Source organism: Amblyomma maculatum, chromosome 4 (genome assembly GCF_055883805.1).
Source record: "Amblyomma maculatum isolate TAMU_Amacu chromosome 4, ASM5588380v1, whole genome shotgun sequence".
Lineage (NCBI taxonomy): Eukaryota > Metazoa > Arthropoda > Arachnida > Ixodida > Ixodidae > Amblyomma > Amblyomma maculatum.
Window position 1 is genome coordinate 78,409,512 of NC_139347.1, and position 18,232 is coordinate 78,427,743.

General features: G+C 44.8%; 1 protein-coding gene across 1 annotated transcript; it reads left to right on the forward strand.

Annotated features, from left to right (window-relative positions):
* The first annotated feature begins 1,575 nt into the window (after positions 1 to 1,575).
* Positions 1,576 to 10,205, forward strand: LOC146191493 (uncharacterized). The gene is made up of 5 exons (XM_084599961.1): positions 1,576 to 1,612; positions 4,146 to 4,403; positions 6,180 to 6,321; positions 8,977 to 9,077; positions 10,110 to 10,205. The coding sequence occupies exons 1-5, from the start codon at positions 1,576 to 1,578 to the stop codon at positions 10,202 to 10,204; spliced, it is 633 nt and encodes a 210-aa protein (XP_084456087.1). The 3' UTR covers position 10,205.
* The last annotated feature ends 8,027 nt before the right edge of the window (positions 10,206 to 18,232 follow it).

Genomic DNA, 18,232 nt, shown 5'->3' on the forward strand with positions numbered 1-18,232 from the left:
TCTTTCTACAGAAAATCCGGCGTTGGGAGGGAAACATCGATCACCATCGACCCGTTTGCAGGTGGTAATTGGCAGGTTGTATTACGGGCTGTCGATTGGTCGCCTGAGAGAAATTTAATGACAAGAAAGGTGCAGAGGTCGGCCGGCGGTAAAGAGACCCTGGCCTGCTGCAACACACTGGGGAAGTGGGGAAGAGGAAGTAAAAGAGAGTAGGGGTGCGAATGAATGGTGATGATGTCATAGTACAATGAAGTTTCATTTGTGGTCCGAGTTATTGAGGAGACCATGCACACACCTAAAGACACTTGTGAAATGCAACATGATTCACAGCTCTCTTCTAAAACGTTAGGGAAACTATTCCAGTCAATTCAGCGTCTCTTGGCATGTTGCAGATGGTCAAACCAGCGAAGCTACACATATATTGGTGTATGGTCACCGCCTGCTTGTATGATGACACAAGGACATATCACATGGGCCAGTTGGCAGGAGCTGCTCGTTAGGGTAGTTTCGAAACAATTTCATCCAAAACCAGACACATGACTCCTAGGCCGCGCAGGCAGGTTCGTACATGTCCATATCGGGCGATGTTCAGCATAATCTTATAGCTCGCGAAGGTATCTTGATTAAGGAATTAGGGATTAAGTGAGGGACAAAGTGCCAGCACCTGAATGAGGATCATGGGGACCGCAAACGTGAGCCATTAACGTTGTCGCGTCATGCGCTTAAATGCGATGCTTAACCCGAATGTTTCTGGAGGCCACTCGTTTGGTGCCCGCTTACCGGGATTATTGGCAGCGTAATTGTTGTTGCTGTGCCCTTGGACAAAAGCGAGTACCCACGAGAGAATTGCCTTTAGACAAAGAAGCATTAAAGGCAGGTAATTTAGCGCGTGAATTTAGCAAAAAAAAAAAAAGAATAATTAAGGGTATACGTTACTAATCAGACAACATGCATATGAATTTATAATGGGCAAGAAAAGGTAGAGGAGAAGCGAGGTATGTGCACCTTGCAAGGAAACCTTGCAGACGCTGTAGTGAATTCGTCAAGTGTGGAGGGAACTGTCGCGTGGCTGAAGCACAGCTGAGTAACGAAAAACGAGAACCATTCTGTAACTCACATAGATATAGCCTTAATTTTTGGGAAGCAATTCAGGACAGATAAGTCCACAGTTTTCAGTAAAACGCACCTCTTCTTCATCCATTACCCATTGAGTGTTGATTTGGAACGCACAAGTCCTGAATTTTTTACTATTAAACACCATTTGAAAGCAACGATTTCAACTCCGGCGTTTGCGATCCTTTAGGAAAAGACCCGCGACGAACCAGTTTACAGTGTGCGCGGGTGCTGACTACTATTAAGTACCCATGAACGGGCCTCCAGGTGAGCAGCTCCGCTCCACGAGGGGTCGAAGAAACCGAAGAAGGCGAACAAGCTCGCCTGTGAGAGCGACGCAGCAGCGTCCCGCAACAGCGCAGCCCAAGCATCGGACGCCGGCGTGGGCGTCCCTGGGAGTGCGCGGGAGAGGCTCCTGTCTCAGCGAGCGTCCGCAAACCAGTCACCGTGAGGCTCCTGGATATGGCCGAGGAAGATGGTCTGGTTGAGGAGCCTCCAGGTGAGGCCGTTGTATGACCATGACATGCGCACAACGAAAAGCATTTCGGCAGAATTAAAATTAAAATTCAGAATGGTTAAGTGAAATGGCAAGATAGAAACTGCGTTTGCTGTGAGTGCTGTCAGTTTGGCATAAGCACGTCAGGCTATTTTCGGGCCTTTTGTGATGCAATTTGTACGCAATTGCCGCTAATAAGATATAAATAAGGAACTTTAAGCTTTTTAATTCTCTCGAGGGTAGCCGCACAAGTTTTGCCTGAACGGCTTCACGTGTCTTTTCTGCGTACATTTAAAAGAAACAGCGCTTGACGTCCAACTGTATGTTCCTGTTTTCTTAGTTCTTGTCCTTATATACCGTTAACCACACTAAGTCGATACCTGTTGGTTTTACTGACAAAGCTGCTAAGCCGTACTCCATCGAGATTTGCACTCCCATTTTGTTTCCTGCAGCAGCATCAGAAGTACATGTTACTACTATTATAGCCATTTTATACAAAAAGCTATTATAAGGAACCCTTCCAAGCGGACTCACAGCGATAGACCATCGTCATCTGCCATTCATGTGACCGTTCACTCATTCCAATCGGTGCCCAATTTGACACAAAGTTTTAAGGTTGCGGTCATTGCCTAGAGACGGCTATATCCTTTGCCGGGCATAGCCATGGTGTCAGATTTAGCAGGTTTTAAAGCATTGCGTGTCGCGATGTCAACAGAACAGGCTTATTCCCAGCCAGATGAACACTGGCACAAACACGATGCCCCATGACACCCGCAGTGAGCGTCACGCGAGCACGCAGCAGGGCAGCAAAGCTAACCAGCTAACCACCCACTGCATGTGACTACTGCCTACACTCCTCTGACAGAAAATCAATGTCTCGGGAGGAATGCCGCAACGTCCACACCTCGTGTGTTGGTGGGAGGCGTCAGCGCTGGTTGTTTGTAAATCTCCCGTAGAAGCTGAAATCCCAGAAAGCGTTAGTGCCTTGTCTGTGTGTTTTCCGCCATACAGATATGTCTCGTATACAACGTCTTGGTTGTCTATCTTCTCTTCAGCAGGCTTGAGAAAAGGAATAATGTTCCCGGTGTCAATCATATATGATCTGAGGTCTTTTGTGGGCGCCACCGGGTTCCATTTTTCATTTAAGTCTGGAACCCAGACTTTATCACCTTCCAGAAGGGCCGGAAGTTGCCGCCCGACATATCGTATCTCGTAATTTCTACGCTGCTGCTCACAGTATTGTGTTTCAATATTCCGAAGTTTAGTGGCATCTGGCAAGCGGGCAACAAGACTTTCGGGAGTTATAGGAACCTTTGCCCCCATCCCATCAATAGTTCACAGGGGCTGTAGCCATTTTTCAGTGGAGTTCACCTGTAGAATAAGAGGGTCAAGTATGGATCATGGGTCTTCTTCGTTGAAGTTTTGACGATTTTCACAGCAGCCTCGGTGAGTCCGTTGCTCTGAGAGTAGTGCGGGCTTGATGTTAGGTGTTTAAGCCTGTTCTCCTGAGCAAACTTTGTGCAGTCAGATGACGAGAACTACGGACCATTGTCGGAGACCACCACCTCTGGAATACTGTGTCGGCCGAAAATTGATTTGCAGTGACTGATCATCGTAATCGATGATCATTTATCTTGACAAGCCAGTTCCGGGTATCTATAGTAACAATCTGTTACGATTAACCACAAGTGGCTGATGAAAAAGAACAGATCCTTTGCAACTCTCTGCCATGGTTTTGATGAAAACTGTACTTTGAAGGGACATCTTTAGTTACTGGACATCTTGCCCCATTCTTGACAGTGCTTTATGGTGGTTGCGCGGTCGCTGTAAGCCACCAAACGGAGTCATTAGCGGGGGCTCGCGTTTTGGTGATGGCGAAGTGACTTTCGTGCAAAAGACGCAAAATTTCTTCTCTGCAAATGAGCGAGACAATCACATGAGCTTCGTAGAGTAGCATATCGTCCTCTACAGTGAGCTGTTGACGATGCTCGTCAAGGGGTATAAATCCCGTCGGAAAGGCCAGGCGTTCGTGCAGAGTTGTCGGAGATAACACACAATTTAATTTTCGGGCTTCTTTAAGCCACTGAAGTTAGTGTTGCGTAATGGAAGGTTGTCCTCACGCATATCCCTCCTTCTGAAGAAGAGTCTCAACCTATAAGTGCGAACATGACACCCAGGTCAGTTCATGAGTGAATGTATTCGATTTTCCCTGTTCAATATAATATTAAATCTCAAGACGTCGATGTAATGCGCAATGTGAGTTCATATCAAAGAACTGCAGATGGTCATTATTTCCGGAATCCTTAACTACCCTCATAGACAGAGTCGCGATGGGACATTGAACCCCATAAACCAAACCAAAATATAGGGTACTTGTTGATTTATTTACCTACTCTGAAATGAAGCATTTAACAGTAATCATTGCGTTTCTATGTTATTATTCTGCATTTTTGTAGTTATTAACACGACCGAAGTGCGAAAGAATGCGACAAAAATTAATTAAGAAACACACTATTCTACACCCATGTGTATTCAGACGCTAGGACAAGCCCAGGCGGAAACCCGTCGGCCAGCAGCGCGCCGTACGCTATGGTTCGACTGGTGCCCAAGCTCAGCACCGTCTCAACCGAGCTACACTCACCGCTGCACCGCAGCTGCTCCAAGCTCCGCTCGGAGATGTCTCCTACGCAGGACAGCTCAGATCGGTCGTCGTCGGTGGCCTCACTCAAAGAGGATGAGCAAAGCAACGGTTCAGGACGCCTCCAGCGGACGGGCAGCGGCGACATCATCATTGGTGAGCACACACAGCATGTTGCACTGTAAACCATTTCTCAGCGAGGTCGGGAAACCACACTCAGAACTTCACCAGACCTATAATGTGCGGCCTCCATCAAACAAAAATACATTTAGGGCTATCATTTTCACTGATGCTGAGGCATTGCGAATGCATATGTTTTTGGACTCCGCTTATGTAGTAATGAGAAGCGCATAAAATAGTTCGTTATATCGAAAAAGTTAGTTATATCTGTATTTCAATATATACCTGTATTTTGTTATAACCTAACTTTTCGTCCCTCTCACATCTCCCTTACAAGAAAAAAAAATGAGAATTGTTCCTTTTCATTTTCCAGTTGCCATGCATGGCAGTTGGCTGTGCCAGATGGCAGCTGGTGGAGGCTTCATATACACAGCGGACCGTTGTTCTCTACATGGCACCCGCTACGCTACATGGAACCCACCAAATCCCGTCGGATAAAAATGTCGATTTCGCTCTCTCTTCTTCATAGCATTCTTAGGAACTCGTTTAGACCTATTCTGTCAATTCTACATATAAGCAGTGTACGCTCTATTTCTTCCTCGCTATTTCCCGCTCGCTAGGCACCATTCCTTTTTCCTTTGAAGCACTGGGCATATATATTGTCTAAAGCAGACTTTTTTTCTGTACTGTGATAAGCTTTCATTCTTCAGCTTTCTAATCTGTAGGCCATTTGCTTAAAACGCAGTATCCAGTTAAGCCCATTCCTGGCGCTTGACGTTTTCTGCTCGCAAATTACGCTACACATTTTAACCTACGCTTAACAGACCGACCTTGCAGCTGTGAGTGAGTTTATGCCCTTAATAAATATAGCACTCGAAATATGATTGAGCTGGATGTCGAACAGCAGAGAAGCACTGACTAACAGTGATCCGAAAGCTGCAAAAGAAAGGGGGGGGGGGGGTATTATAAAATTGGTTTTTGGAGAAATTAAAGGCTGTCTCCCTCATTCGCGGAATCCTCAGGCGTACCCTCAGATAAGGAAGGAAAACAGAAACTGAAGGGAGACAGACAGAGAGAAAGAAGTGCCGCTGTGGAGGGCTCTGGAATGATATCAGCCACCTGGAGAGCAGGAGGACGAAAACTTTATTGGAACGCAATATTGTGTGTCGAGGATGTTCTGATCCAAGGTCAAGGCTAATTGGTCCCAATGCTAATTGATCCGTCAGCTGGTCCGAGACTAGCGAAGCCCGCCACGTTGGATGCGAAGGGCATGGAAAACAAAGGTCTAAATGCAGGTTAATTATCCACAGGTGGTCTGCATTTTCTCCTGCCGCGTTGCAATCCAGATCACACGGGGATACTTAACGTGCGTTTATACTGACAGCACACGAGCGCTTTTTGCGCTTCGTCTGTATCGAAGCGCTGAAGTAGCGGCCGGATTCGAACCAGGTTAGTGTTTGGCCTCTCCACGTAAATGCTACAGCAGATTGATTAATTATGTGATTGATTGATTGATTGATTGATTGATTGATTGATTGATTGATTGATTGATTGATTGACTGATTGATTGATTGATTGATTGATTGATTGATTGATTGATTGATTGATTGATTGATTGATTGATTGATTGATTGATTGATTGATTGATTGATTGATTGATTGATTGATTGATTGATTGATCGATCGCGGAGTTGGGCTCTTTGTTATTCATGCTGCTGGATCTTTGTTCTCGAGACACTGGGTCTCTGTTCATGGCGGCGCGAATGTACTACAACAGCACACCCGCTGGATCTCCGTTCGGCCCCGGCGCAGGCGAGGTGCTGCTCATGCGGCCACGGCGTGTATTCGGAGCCTCAGGAGATGCGCCCGCCGACATGGTGCAAGTGGAGCTGGACTCCATGCAAGACTCTCCGCCGCCCCAGGACAGCCGGAGTGAAGAGGTGCCGCTCTCTTGGTGAGGAAGGGAACGCCTCTGCACCTTGGGGCAGCTAGAGTTGTACGCGTAACCACGGCCTTTTCAGGAACAATGTTAATGTTTCGTTTTTTCTTTTTTCTTTAGTACGACGTGGACAAAAAATGTGGTGACCTTCCGAAACGTCACCCAATAGAGAACTGCTTTGGGCCATGAATGTGCTATTGCTGGGTGCTTTTGGCATGCTATTCCGAATAATTTGACAATTTCGAATGAAAATATGGCTGCATAATGTGTCGTTGTCATCGTTACAGCCACTAAATTGTGCACGCGCCACTAATTGACGCGTGCACAGGATTGACGCTGAGTTCCCAGATATAAACATATTTGAAACCGCACCAGCACGCATCAGTGAACTGGTGGTTCCATCCTACTTAGCGTGGATGATGGACAACGCACCGTGGTGCAGAAATGGAGGCAGTGGGCTAGCAGCTCACAACCTACTGAGGTGCGCGATTTTGAGTGGAAGAGACGCTGGGCCGTACTTCCAATGGGACAACGCCTCGCTTCATTGCCATCAATCCCCGAATGTCCAGGGATCCATCGGAGTAAGACGGGGCAGGGCAGCAGCGCAACAAGTGCTACGTATACTGTATATTATAGTGTGTGTGCGCCTGTTATATGTAAAAGCCCGTACAAGGTAGTCTGAGGTGTTAGCTGCGCGCATACATTATTAGTATTAGTATATGTTTTCCTGTAAACTACTAATGCCCGCTTGGTTTACGTTATTGACTTACTTATTTCAAGAACTATTTTTGTGGCAAGAGCTACATTGGCCACAGTCTCGCCATTATACCGTGTCTGTCCGTGCCTGTCCGAAGGAGGAGGAGGAGCAGAAGGAGGAGGAAGAAGAGGAGGAGGAGAAGGACAAGAAGAAGACAGATAGCTCGGTAGTTAGTAGAGGCGAACGAAACAGCGAGTTCTTAAGGCAGAAGGTTCGTTCGAACGTTGTGACGGTGGTGTGCCCCGGAGTTCGACGTAGAGGCAATGTCATACCACTAGAAATCTTCTACACCCCGATTGAGAATGGTCAACAACGAGAAACAAGGGGCGCTCACACATGAAGAGATTCCCCTATTGCATAAGTAAAGCTTAGGCCATAGAGTAAACTACTATGTGCAAAAGCAAACGTCTGACGCGTTAGTTCAAAATCTCGGTCATATCCACTTTCTGCTTACGAATGTGTGTTGCTCATTGTAAAATTACCCTTTTGCAGCCAGCACATGGGCTAACGAAGCGATGCACTAAATTAAACAAGACGAGCGCAGTTCCATATACCAAACGCCCCAACCAGCGCATTTCTGTTTGTGCGAGCTCCGCGCAGGAAACTTCAAGGTTTCATGGGGGGCTTACTCTGGGGACGAGCGCTGCTTAATTGTCTGCGCCAGACGTGTCAGAGATACAAAGCAACGTTTAAAGCCGAGAATATACAGCCCACGTTGAAGCTTGATCTGGCGAACGTTCATTAGGCCCTCGGGACGCACATTTTATGGCGCCTGCTTCATTAGAAGCAGTGAAACTTCCTCGAGTTGCGAGCCATTGAAGGAGATATTGCTGTTGTTTTTGCTTTCCCCTTTATAGCACTTGCAAATGTTCTGTGCTACCAGAAAGTAAAGAGAGAACTGGGAGTTCAGAAATGAAATGCACATGTAAGTGAGTCATCAGTGTAGGGAATAAACCGTGTAAGAAATGTCATGCTTTGAATTATACGGTCGTTCATTTCTCTGTCCGAGGAACATGCATTCATCTAGCGCTCATTGTTTTCAGCGTGCTAAACAATGCTACATATAATTATTTCCTTGAAAGTGCAATTCGTGTAATACCCTGAGAGGATTATGTGAGGTACAGCTGCAACTGAAAAGGATTAGCGCAAGTGATTTGTGACTAGAGCAGAAAAATTTTGATACGTTGCGTTACTCACGCAGCCTTCACCGATGGTGATAGCTGGCACATTCCATTTTCCAAAGCAGGGGTGGCCGGTAGAAAGCAGCCCGACCGAAACTTGCATCTTAAATGATAGCTTGTGCGTATTGGTAGTCATGTGCCGACGTTGCTGCGCACGTGAGTCTTTTTTTTTCTTTCAGGGGGAGAGGGGGTCGAGGGGGGGGGGAAGGGGGGAGGAAGGCTGGTGTTGCAAGCATCGGTATTTTTTTTATCACCGTCTTCCCTCCAAACAGGCAGTTTGCTGGACTTTTCTGTCCTGTGACGTAGACACTGCCACACGTTCCTTTTGACAGCGCATCTCCCAGCAATTTAAAAAGAAACTCTGCGTTAAAGATACCGCTTCTATCAACGCCAGCACAAACACGCGAAAAAAAAAGCACCATCCACTTAGCCACGCCGGAACTTGATTCTGTCGCTAAGGAAGGCACGAGCTTTAATTTAACATGCAACCTTTCGGGCTTTCGGGTGAGCCGCCCGCCGGAATGGACTGCTTTCTGCCGGCCATCCCTACTTAAGAAAATTGAACGTGCTTGACACTCTCGCTGTCGACGCATACGACAACAGCGCCGCGTATTGCAATTTTTCTACAGCGGTCACAAGTCGCTTGTGGTGATCTTTTTCCCGTTGCACCTGTACTGATACATAAACGGTACTATGAGCAGGGACAGTAAAACCCCGGCGCCAATTTTTCAGGATAAAAAGAGGCAAGACGGCCGGGAAGATAGTCTGCATCGTTGCCGTGACACTAATCTGGCTGTTCTTGGTAGCTGGAGCAAGTACTTATTATTTTCTTGGTGAGTGAAACCATCTGATTAATATAAAGCCGCTGTGACATAGTTTCGTATGCAACGCGAATGCCATGGTTAGGTTTGTGGAGTAACAACCCAAAGCTACATCGGCTGTCGAGGGCGGTGCAGTAGAGAACTCCGTGAGTTTTGACCTCCTGGAGTTATTTATAGTACACTGACATCGCTTAGTACCTGGACGCCTTCATTTCTTTCTTTATCAAAACGCCACAACCGCGGGTTCGAACCCACGTCCTCGACAGTCGAATGCTCTAAGTTCCGCTTAACCAAATCATTCGTGAAGAATAAGAGCTGAGGATGTCGAATCACCCACAATCTCATATCTTATTAACGTTATTCATACTTCTCGTAAAAAGAAATGTTGCGCAGAAGACATCCGAGATTTTCTGTGCCAGGTACAGAGGTAGTCAAAAGTTACCAAGTCACAGGGTCTGCTTCTGAGCAGTACAGCAAAGCAGCTACAACGTCCCCAAATCTCAAAATACCTGTTGAGGTATTGCCGACCATGTGCCGACAATGTGCCGACCAGAAGCAGAACCTGTGGCCTGGGAACTTTTTACTACATCTAGTACTTCATGTTCTTCATTCACTCAATTTTTACGCGAGGGATGTCTTTATTCAAGGTGTGTGTTTCTGTTTTCTAGTCGCCTGTTTTTAAAACCTAATAGTATCAAGCTCCTGATCTGTATGCTCCCAAATTTTTTCTTTATTTTTGAAATTTCGTTTTTGGTTTTTTAATTGGCATAAACGATGTGTAGCTCACACAGAAATTTCATTACAATTTGAACTAAAATTTTAAACACCACCAATTTCTGCTGTGCAAGGGCTATCTACAATGAAAATTAGAAAGTGTCCTGCATTTTTTTTTACCGCTACCGGGTTTTAGTATGCGTAATTCCCATGATAGCGTCCAGTTGTACACCTCTTATATTTATTTATATTTCACTTGAGGGATGCTTCTATCGGGTTTTAATGCTTTGAAATGTTTTTGTTTTTTGTTTTTGTTTTTTCTTGTTTCAGAGTCCGAGTTGAATGATACTTCACCAGGCCAGGGCCCCTCAAGGCTAATAAGTAATGGGCTAGCGGTGATTTACAACGCAACTCATCATCACTGATGTCCACAAAGTCACCTTGTCCTTTTTTCTTTTTTTTTTGTTGAAGCCTTTCTTTATTAACCGGAACCATTTAGAGCTTTTGTGGAGATGCTACGCTCATCGACATACATTTTATGTAAAGCTGTTGATTTATAAATGAACCAAAGACTATGAGACCAGCGGACTCGTTTGTCATCTCCGTCTTGAGAATCGGCCGCAAAGGTAATTCCCCAACCACGTGCCTACCATATCTAATTTTAATGATCGTTCTGCGCACTGTCCACTTTTTACTTTTGGAGAACGAACTCTTTAATCAGTGTTTTTATCTAAATACTTATTTCCACTCGTACAAGTTCAATTTACTGACGTCATGAATCACTCGAAAGACTAATTTATCACAAGTTCCACAAGAAAATGAGAATCCAGCTCTAGTTTTCATCGCTTTTTTGGATTTTGCTTTCTTTATTGAGCATTTTTTTTTTTTTTGTTCTAACCACTGACGGGTGAAAATTACAAAGGCCAACGACTAAGATATGACGCGGAAAACGTTACTACAGCAAACATTGCTATCCATCGTTAGTATTCTCTTCATTTCTCGCCTGTTTTCAAGTCCTTATCCACGATATTGCACAATTTTTCCGACTCTGCATTGGAACCAGCAGAGTAGGCGGCGAATTCTAAAAATGTACAAATGGCACATGTGTACCGCCCTCGACCAGCTTGTACCGATACAGCCAGTGCACGACAGCCAACACACCTCACTAACAATAATATTTTTAAAAATGCAACTACCAAAGTAACATCAGAAGGTAGTCATGCTTTTAGGAAATAAGCTAAGACACCCAAAGATTGCGCACTTTAATAGTGTCTTTCTAATAGACCAGCCATTACAAAAACAAAGTACATCCATAACTACAGCGCAAACTCGCCCAACAAAAGCTTTTGTAGAAAATACATACACGCTGAAGACCTTCGCTTGCCTTTTCGTAACACTGCATGCCGCTTGTTGGTTTCAATACTTTTTCTAGGAAGAATATTGTATTGCGGAACCCCTAGAGCAATTCCAAAATCTGGAAACTGAATTGATGAGTTGAGTTGAATTGATGAAGAAATGGATTGAAAATAAATACAAATAAGTCCAAAGCAATAATGTTCACAGCCAGAAACAAACAGGTGCGTGTACCACAATATATATCGCTCGGTGACTCATCCATTGATATAGTTGACAAACAAAATTCTTGGCGTAACATTTTCTGCTCATATGACGTGGAGGCATCACATATTGAATCCATTTTCAAATCACTTTCATCTGCCCCTGGAGCGCTTTCGCGGTGTCGCCATTTTCTCCCTGAAAAAGCCAAACTGCAAGTTTACCACGCTCTGTTTTCCTAGGACATTAACTATTGCACAATGGTGTGGGCACCACCATGCAGAGGAACATTGGCAATGTATTGCATTTACAAAACAAAGCGTTACGTTACATTGCCGGTGTACCTCACATACACCCATCTAAAGAACCATTTTCACGATACCGGATAATAAGTGTTAAAACAATGTATGATTTCCGTCTTATTTACTCGTGTTTTTTTTTTTTTTGCCAGCAATATGCCTAAAACATTTCTTGAATCCTTATCCAACTTAACAGTGTATAGTGGTGACCACCGTACCCGCAGCTATGATAAGTGGCTTATTCCTCACAGGCGCACTGACTATATGTTGCAGTCCCTAAAACAGAGATTACCTTTTTTACTAAATAAATTTTTAAACCAAGGTGTCGATTTGACGACTGCTACTAGGAGACAAATACGCGAATTCTTTGTTATCTAACTGCTGATGGCTGCTTTTTTGATGCTGATTTGTTCATAGTGAAATTTTCTTGGTGCTGACTTTTCTTTGTTAGTTTTCCTTTTTAGCAATATTTACGATCTGTCTATGTTCTGCTTGTAATCTTGACATGTACGCTAAAAAATGGTAATCTTTCTCTTAGATGCTAATGCACAGGCATGCTTTTTATGCTGCTGCCTTGTACATGCCCCAGGCACCCTCAAGCTGTTTCTCAACAGCTTTTTCGTCTGGGGACCCCCAACGACATGTTGGAAATAAATTATGATGATGATGATGACTTAAAAGCCTTATGCGCTTGTTTTCCACCTCATTTTATCTCGCCTTTCAGTTTTTTGGTGTTGGTAAAAAGAGCTGTCACGATCTAGTGAGGACATAAGAGAAAACTGACAGCAAGGATGCCTGACGGGTTAATGCTATCAGCATTCCAATTTTTCTCATTTCTGCTACTATTTCTAAAATACTATCTCTTGCCAAAGCAATTTAGTCGAACCGTAATCATCTTCCGCACCGAAACTGAGGCAAACACATAAATGATTAAAAAGCCTGAACAGGTCCACATCCACAATGGAGAAATCTAAAATTCAATCACATTTTCAGGGCACCTGACCAACTACAAGGACGGCGCCCTGGGTGTGACAATCAGTATCTTATGCTAACCCATTGCACATAGAAATGTGAGGTCAGGTGAGGTCTGACCCCTGCTTTCAGTCTTCAGCTGACGAGCACGTTCAAGGAAGCCACCAAAAATACCGGAGCCTCTGTATGAGGACCCACCTATCCTTCATTCCCTCCGTACCCTTCATGGTTCCCCATAAAAAGTATCTATCTGTCAACCTATCTAATCTATCTAATCTGTCTGTCTGTCTGTCTGTCTGTCTGTCTGTCTGTCTGTCTGTCTGTCTGTCTGTCTGTCTGTCTGTCTGTCTGTCTGTCTGTCTGTCTGTCTGTCTGTCTGTCTGTCTGTCTGTCTGTCTGTCTGTCTGTCTGTCTGTCTGTCTGTCTGTCTGTCTGTCTGTCTGTCTGTCTGTCTGTCTGTCTGTCTGTCTGTCTGTCTGTCTGTCTGTCTGTCTGTCTGTCTGTCTGTCTGTCTGTCTGTCTGTCTGTCTGTCTGTCTGTCTGTCTGTCTGTCTGTCTGTCTGTCTGTCTGTCTGTCTGTCTGTCTGTCTGTCTGTCTGTCTGTCTGTCTGTCTGTCTGTCTGTCTGTCTGTCTGTCTGTCTGTCTGTCTGTCTGTCTGTCTGTCTGTCTGTCTGTCTGTCTGTCTGTCTGTCTGTCTGTCTGTCTGTCTGTCTGTCTGTCTGTCTGTCTGTCTGTCTGTCTGTCTGTCTGTCTGTCTGTCTGTCTGTCTGTCTGTCTGTCTGTCTGTCTGTCTGTCTGTCTGTCTGTCTGTCTGTCTGTCTGTCTGTCTGTCTGTCTGTCTGTCTGTCTGTCTGTCTGTCTGTCTGTCTGTCTGTCTGTCTGTCTGTCTGTCTGTCTGTCTGTCTGTCTGTCTGTCTGTCTGTCTGTCTGTCTGTCTGTCTGTCTGTCTGTCTGTCTGTCTGTCTGTCTGTCTGTCTGTCTGTCTGTCTGTCTGTCTGTCTGTCTGTCTGTCTGTCTGTCTGTCTGTCTGTCTGTCTGTCTGTCTGTCTGTCTGTCTGTCTGTCTGTCTGTCTGTCTGTCTGTCTGCCTGTCTGCCTGTCTGCCTGTCTGTCTGTCTGTCTGTCTGTCTGTCTGTCTGTCTGTCTGTCTGTCTGTCTGTCTGTCTGTCTGTCTGTCTGTCTGTCTGTCTGTCTGTCTGTCTGTCTGTCTGTCTGTCTGTCTGTCTGTCTGTCTGTCTGTCTGTCTGTCTGTCTGTCTGTCTGTCTGTCTGTCTGTCTGTCTGTCTGTCTGTCTGTCTGTCTGTCTGTCTGTCTGTCTGTCTGTCTGTCTGTCTGTCTGTCTGTCTGTCTGTCTGTCTGTCTGTCTGTCTGTCTGTCTGTCTGTCTGTCTGTCTGTCTGTCTGTCTGTCTGTCTGTCTGTCTGTCTGTCTGTCTGTCTGTCTGTCTGTCTGTCTGTCTGTCTGTCTGTCTGTCTGTCTGTCTGTCTGTCTGTCTGTCTGTCTGTCTGTCTGTCTGTCTGTCTGTCTGTCTGTCTGTCTGTCTGTCTGTCTGTCTGTCTGTCTGTCTGTCTGTCTGTCTGTCTGTCTGTCTGTCTGTCTGTCTGTCTGTCTGTCTGTCTGTCTGTCTGTCTGTCTGTCTGTGTCTGTCTGTCTGTCTGTCTGTCTGTCTGTCTGTCTGTCTGTCTGTCTGTCTGTCTGTCTGTCTGTCTGTCTGTCTGTCTGTCTGTCTGTCTGTCTGTCTGTCTGTCTGTCTGTCTGTCTGTCTGTCTGTCTGTCTGATGGCAATTTGACTTGTTCTCACGATAGCCGGACACAAGTCAAGAACGGAGCGGCAAATACCCATCAAAGAAGGCCCTCCATCCAATGGCATCGACCGCGATTGTTGCTGTTAATCTCGAGGCCAGCTTATTCTGTAGCGCTACAGCGGAAGCTACGCAGAACATGAAACGAGACGCGCATTCGGAGTAAGGGGGCTGCGGTTTTAATAGGGGAGTTGGTCGGTGGCAACGTTATTAGAGCCAGATAACGTTGAACGGTAGGACTCATTCTCCACGGAATGGAGCAAAGGCCCGTCACCTCTTTCCTGCCGGGCCTTTTGGGCAGAGCATCGAACCGGTCGACGCCATTGGATGGATGGCATCCTTTGATGGGTATTTGCCGCTCCGTTCTTGAGTTGTATTTAACTACATAGCTGCAGTGCAGTATGCTCTTGAGAAATATGTGCGCTGTTTGGATTTAAAGAAGATTAAGAGGATGACACAAGAGGTTAACCTCTCCAGAACATGTCCCAACAAACCCCAACCACAAGCAGTACACCCCCCGCACATGCACAGAGATGAAAGCGTTATCCTAGAAATCTCCATAAATGCATTGGCGTGTGTATGTCAAGTGCTTTTTCGACGCAAATTACGAAGCATTGCTAACGGCACCTGTTTAGGCGAGGCTCGTGATAGAGTGAAATTGTCCCGCAGTGCAAGCACAAATTTTGGTACCATGATTTTTTTCTTTTTCTTTTAATTTTTAACTTCCTTTAAATGTCGCCGTTTAAGAAAAATTCAAAAGCAATTCTGGACATTCTATTTTTCATATTGCAGAATAACTGACCCATGTGCAGAATAACTAAATCAGACATTCAGGACAGTTCTTTGTGCTGCGCATGTTAATGTGCTCCGCTACCTTTCTGTGAAACTAAAATATTATGGGAATTTATTTCACTAAAATATTTGGGCATTCATTTTAACAGCAACATGTCTTGGGCAGCTCACGTTCAACATGACATCAAACATCGGCAAGTAATATTAACGTACCTATAGCAGATGGAATTCAACACATCATTGAGGTTGCGTCAGCTTGTGTTGAAGGGTATGGAAGAGTATGGTGTCATTCTTTGCGGTTCGTGCGCACTGTGAAGAATATGCCGAATCAATAAATTGCTGCACAGGATCGCTGCAAATATTCTGCATGACACGTCAATGAGGAGCTTGAATAGCACCAAGAGAAAGCAGCGGATGTGTACTTTCTTAACAGTTGATTAACGCGAAAGCGTCACTTCACTTCTTCACAGATTTCTGTCCGCAGACCGTGTCCGCAGACTGCGTCCGCAAAATCATGTCCGCTGCAGTTGCGGGTAATTGAGAAGTGGTAGAGGTTAATGTGTGATGTCAATCAATAGAGGCTGATGTAATGTTGCTGCAGAAAAACTAATTAGGTCAATAAGGTAATTAGGTAATTGATTACAGACAAAAATGTAAAAGTTGTCCGCAGCAGTTGTGAGTAATTGAGAAGTGGTAAAGGTTAATCAGTGGTGTCCATTGATAGAGGGTGGCGTAATGCTGTGTCCGAAATAATAGGCCAATGAGGCAATTGGGTAATTAATTATAGAAGCAAAACACGCAAAATTGTGTCCGCAGCAGTTGTAATTGAGAAGTCGTAGAGGTTAATGAGTGGTGTCAATCGATAGATGATGTATTGTTGGGCGAAAAAATTATTAGGCCAATGAGTTAATTACGTAATTAATTAGAGGCAAAGAATGAAAAATTAAAGGCGAAAATGGTCTCATTAGCGAATGGCTTGGCACCACATTTGAATGTATCAAATACTAAAATAGTTAATTAAATCAGTCAGTTAGAGCCATTGCGTGTGTGTGTGTGTGTGTGTGTGTGTGTGTGTGTGTGTGTGTGTGTGTGTGTGTGTGTGTGTGTGTGTGTGTGTGTGTGTGTGTGTGTGTGTGTGTGTGTGTGTGTGTGTGTGTGTGTGTGTGTGTGTGTGTGTGTGTGTGTGTGTGTGTGTGTGTGTGTGTGTGTGTGTGTGTGTGTGTGTGTGTGTGTGTGTGTGTGTGTGTGTGTGTGTGTGTGTGTGTGTGTGTGTGTGTGTGTGTGTGTGTGTGTGTGTGTGTGTGTGTGTGTGTGTGTGTGTGTGTGTGTGTGTGTGTGTGTGTGTGTGTGTGTGTGTGTGTGTGTGTGTGTGTGTGTGTGTGTGTGTGTGTGTGTGTGTGTGTGTGTGTGTGTGTGTGTGTGTGTGTGTGTGTGTGTGTGTGTGTGTGTGTGTGTGTGTGTGTGTGTGTGTGTGTGTGTGTGTGTGTGTGTGTGTGTGTGTGTGTGTGTGTGTGTGTGTGTGTGTGTGTGTGTGTGTGTGTGTGTGTGTGTGTGTGTGTGTGTGTGTGTGTGTGTGTGTGTGTGTGTGTGTGTGTGTGTGTGTGTGTGTGTGTGTGTGTGTGTGTGTGTGTGTGTGTGTGTGTGTGTGTGTGTTGTAATTGTAATGTGTAAAGCTGTGGGCGCTAGAATATTTGAAGTAGCAAATTAAATTTTCTCCAATTTTATTACGGTAACGAATCGAATAATATGTTAAAAATTATTCAACATAACTCAAATAGGTTATCAACTTATGAAAAAAAATTATTTTGGAACGGAAAACCTTTATCGTAAGCATTTCGAATAATTTACGCGAGGTACAAGGTCGACGCCAACAGGAACTATACAGGTAAAGTTATTTAACCCCGGGACAACGTTGCCAGACTGGAAAGCACACTCGACACCAGATCCTCACCAACATTTCCCCAGATTAATTCAGAATCTAAAATTGCTATGGAATACACAAGAATGGCCGATCATTGGCTGCCATTACTCATTAAAAAAAAAAAGAAAACAAGTTCTTCAGTCCCAAATCGGCAATTTGTGCATGATAAATTTTCTTACGCTCGTCAGTGATAGTACATTCCATGCCGCACATCTCTTAGGAGGCTAATTTTGTCCGAGTTCATACAATGACAACAAACATTTTCAGCTGCATCTTGTTTCTTCACTTCGTCTCTCCGTGCGTGCCCTGACCGAAGACGCACTCCGCCACTTCATTTGACACTAGGCACTAAAGACAGGGCAGTGCGTGTAATTTACCTGCAAAATTCAGTGTGTCTTGTAGGTCACCGTTTTCATGGAGACTGAACGCTGTTGTTTACATCCACTATCTGAAGCGCAACCCCATGACATAAAATGTTAGCGGAATGATGAATCCAGGAATTCGAGACCAGGCCGGTATAAAAAAAAAAAAGGTACAGTGGCGAATGCAGCATATGGATGGTATGATGAAGCATGAACACTATGGGTTGCGCCGCAAGTATGTAAACCAAAATATGCGTAAATATAAATAGACAATAGCTCTTACAACTGGGCAGCCGTTTGCGCGATATACCTATAGTACTAAACTTTGCGGTGAGTAGCGCAGTTAATTGGTGAATTCGGCCAGGAGTAGTTTTCTCCCAGAAATCACCACATTTTGCCTGGCGCAGCTGTTCACGTATCTGGACACAACTAGCCCCAAACATTTTCCAATATTTTGGAAATTTGGTCGCAAATTTGGCCAGATGGCAACGCTGTCCGGAAGGGTGGCAGGAACGACATGAAAGAATTTCATTCTTGTTGAACGGGAAGACCCGAGAAGTGTCCGGTCTAATAACTTTGATTCTCTCAATATTCATTTAGGTTCATCGTATTGGTCATCAGCTTCTTGGTGACAATATCATGGACATCATAAGCAACTCGTCTTTCCGCCGTTGTTGTGTATTGGATCGACGTTTGCTTAAGGACTACTAGTTCCTTGGTTAGGTTTTGATGTATATATTGTTGTTGGGCTG

Bases quoted from the DNA above. Each gene is read 5' to 3' on its own strand.
- LOC146191493 (XM_084599961.1), top strand. From the start codon at position 1,576: ATGGCCGAGGAAGATGGTCTGGTTGAGGAGCCTCCAG. The intron at 6,322-8,976 runs GTGAGGAAGGGA...CCAATTTTTCAG, and splicing joins GAAGAGGTGCCGCTCTCTTG to GATAAAAAGAGGCAAGACGG. The intron at 9,078-10,109 runs GTGAGTGAAACC...TTCTTGTTTCAG, and splicing joins AAGTACTTATTATTTTCTTG to AGTCCGAGTTGAATGATACT.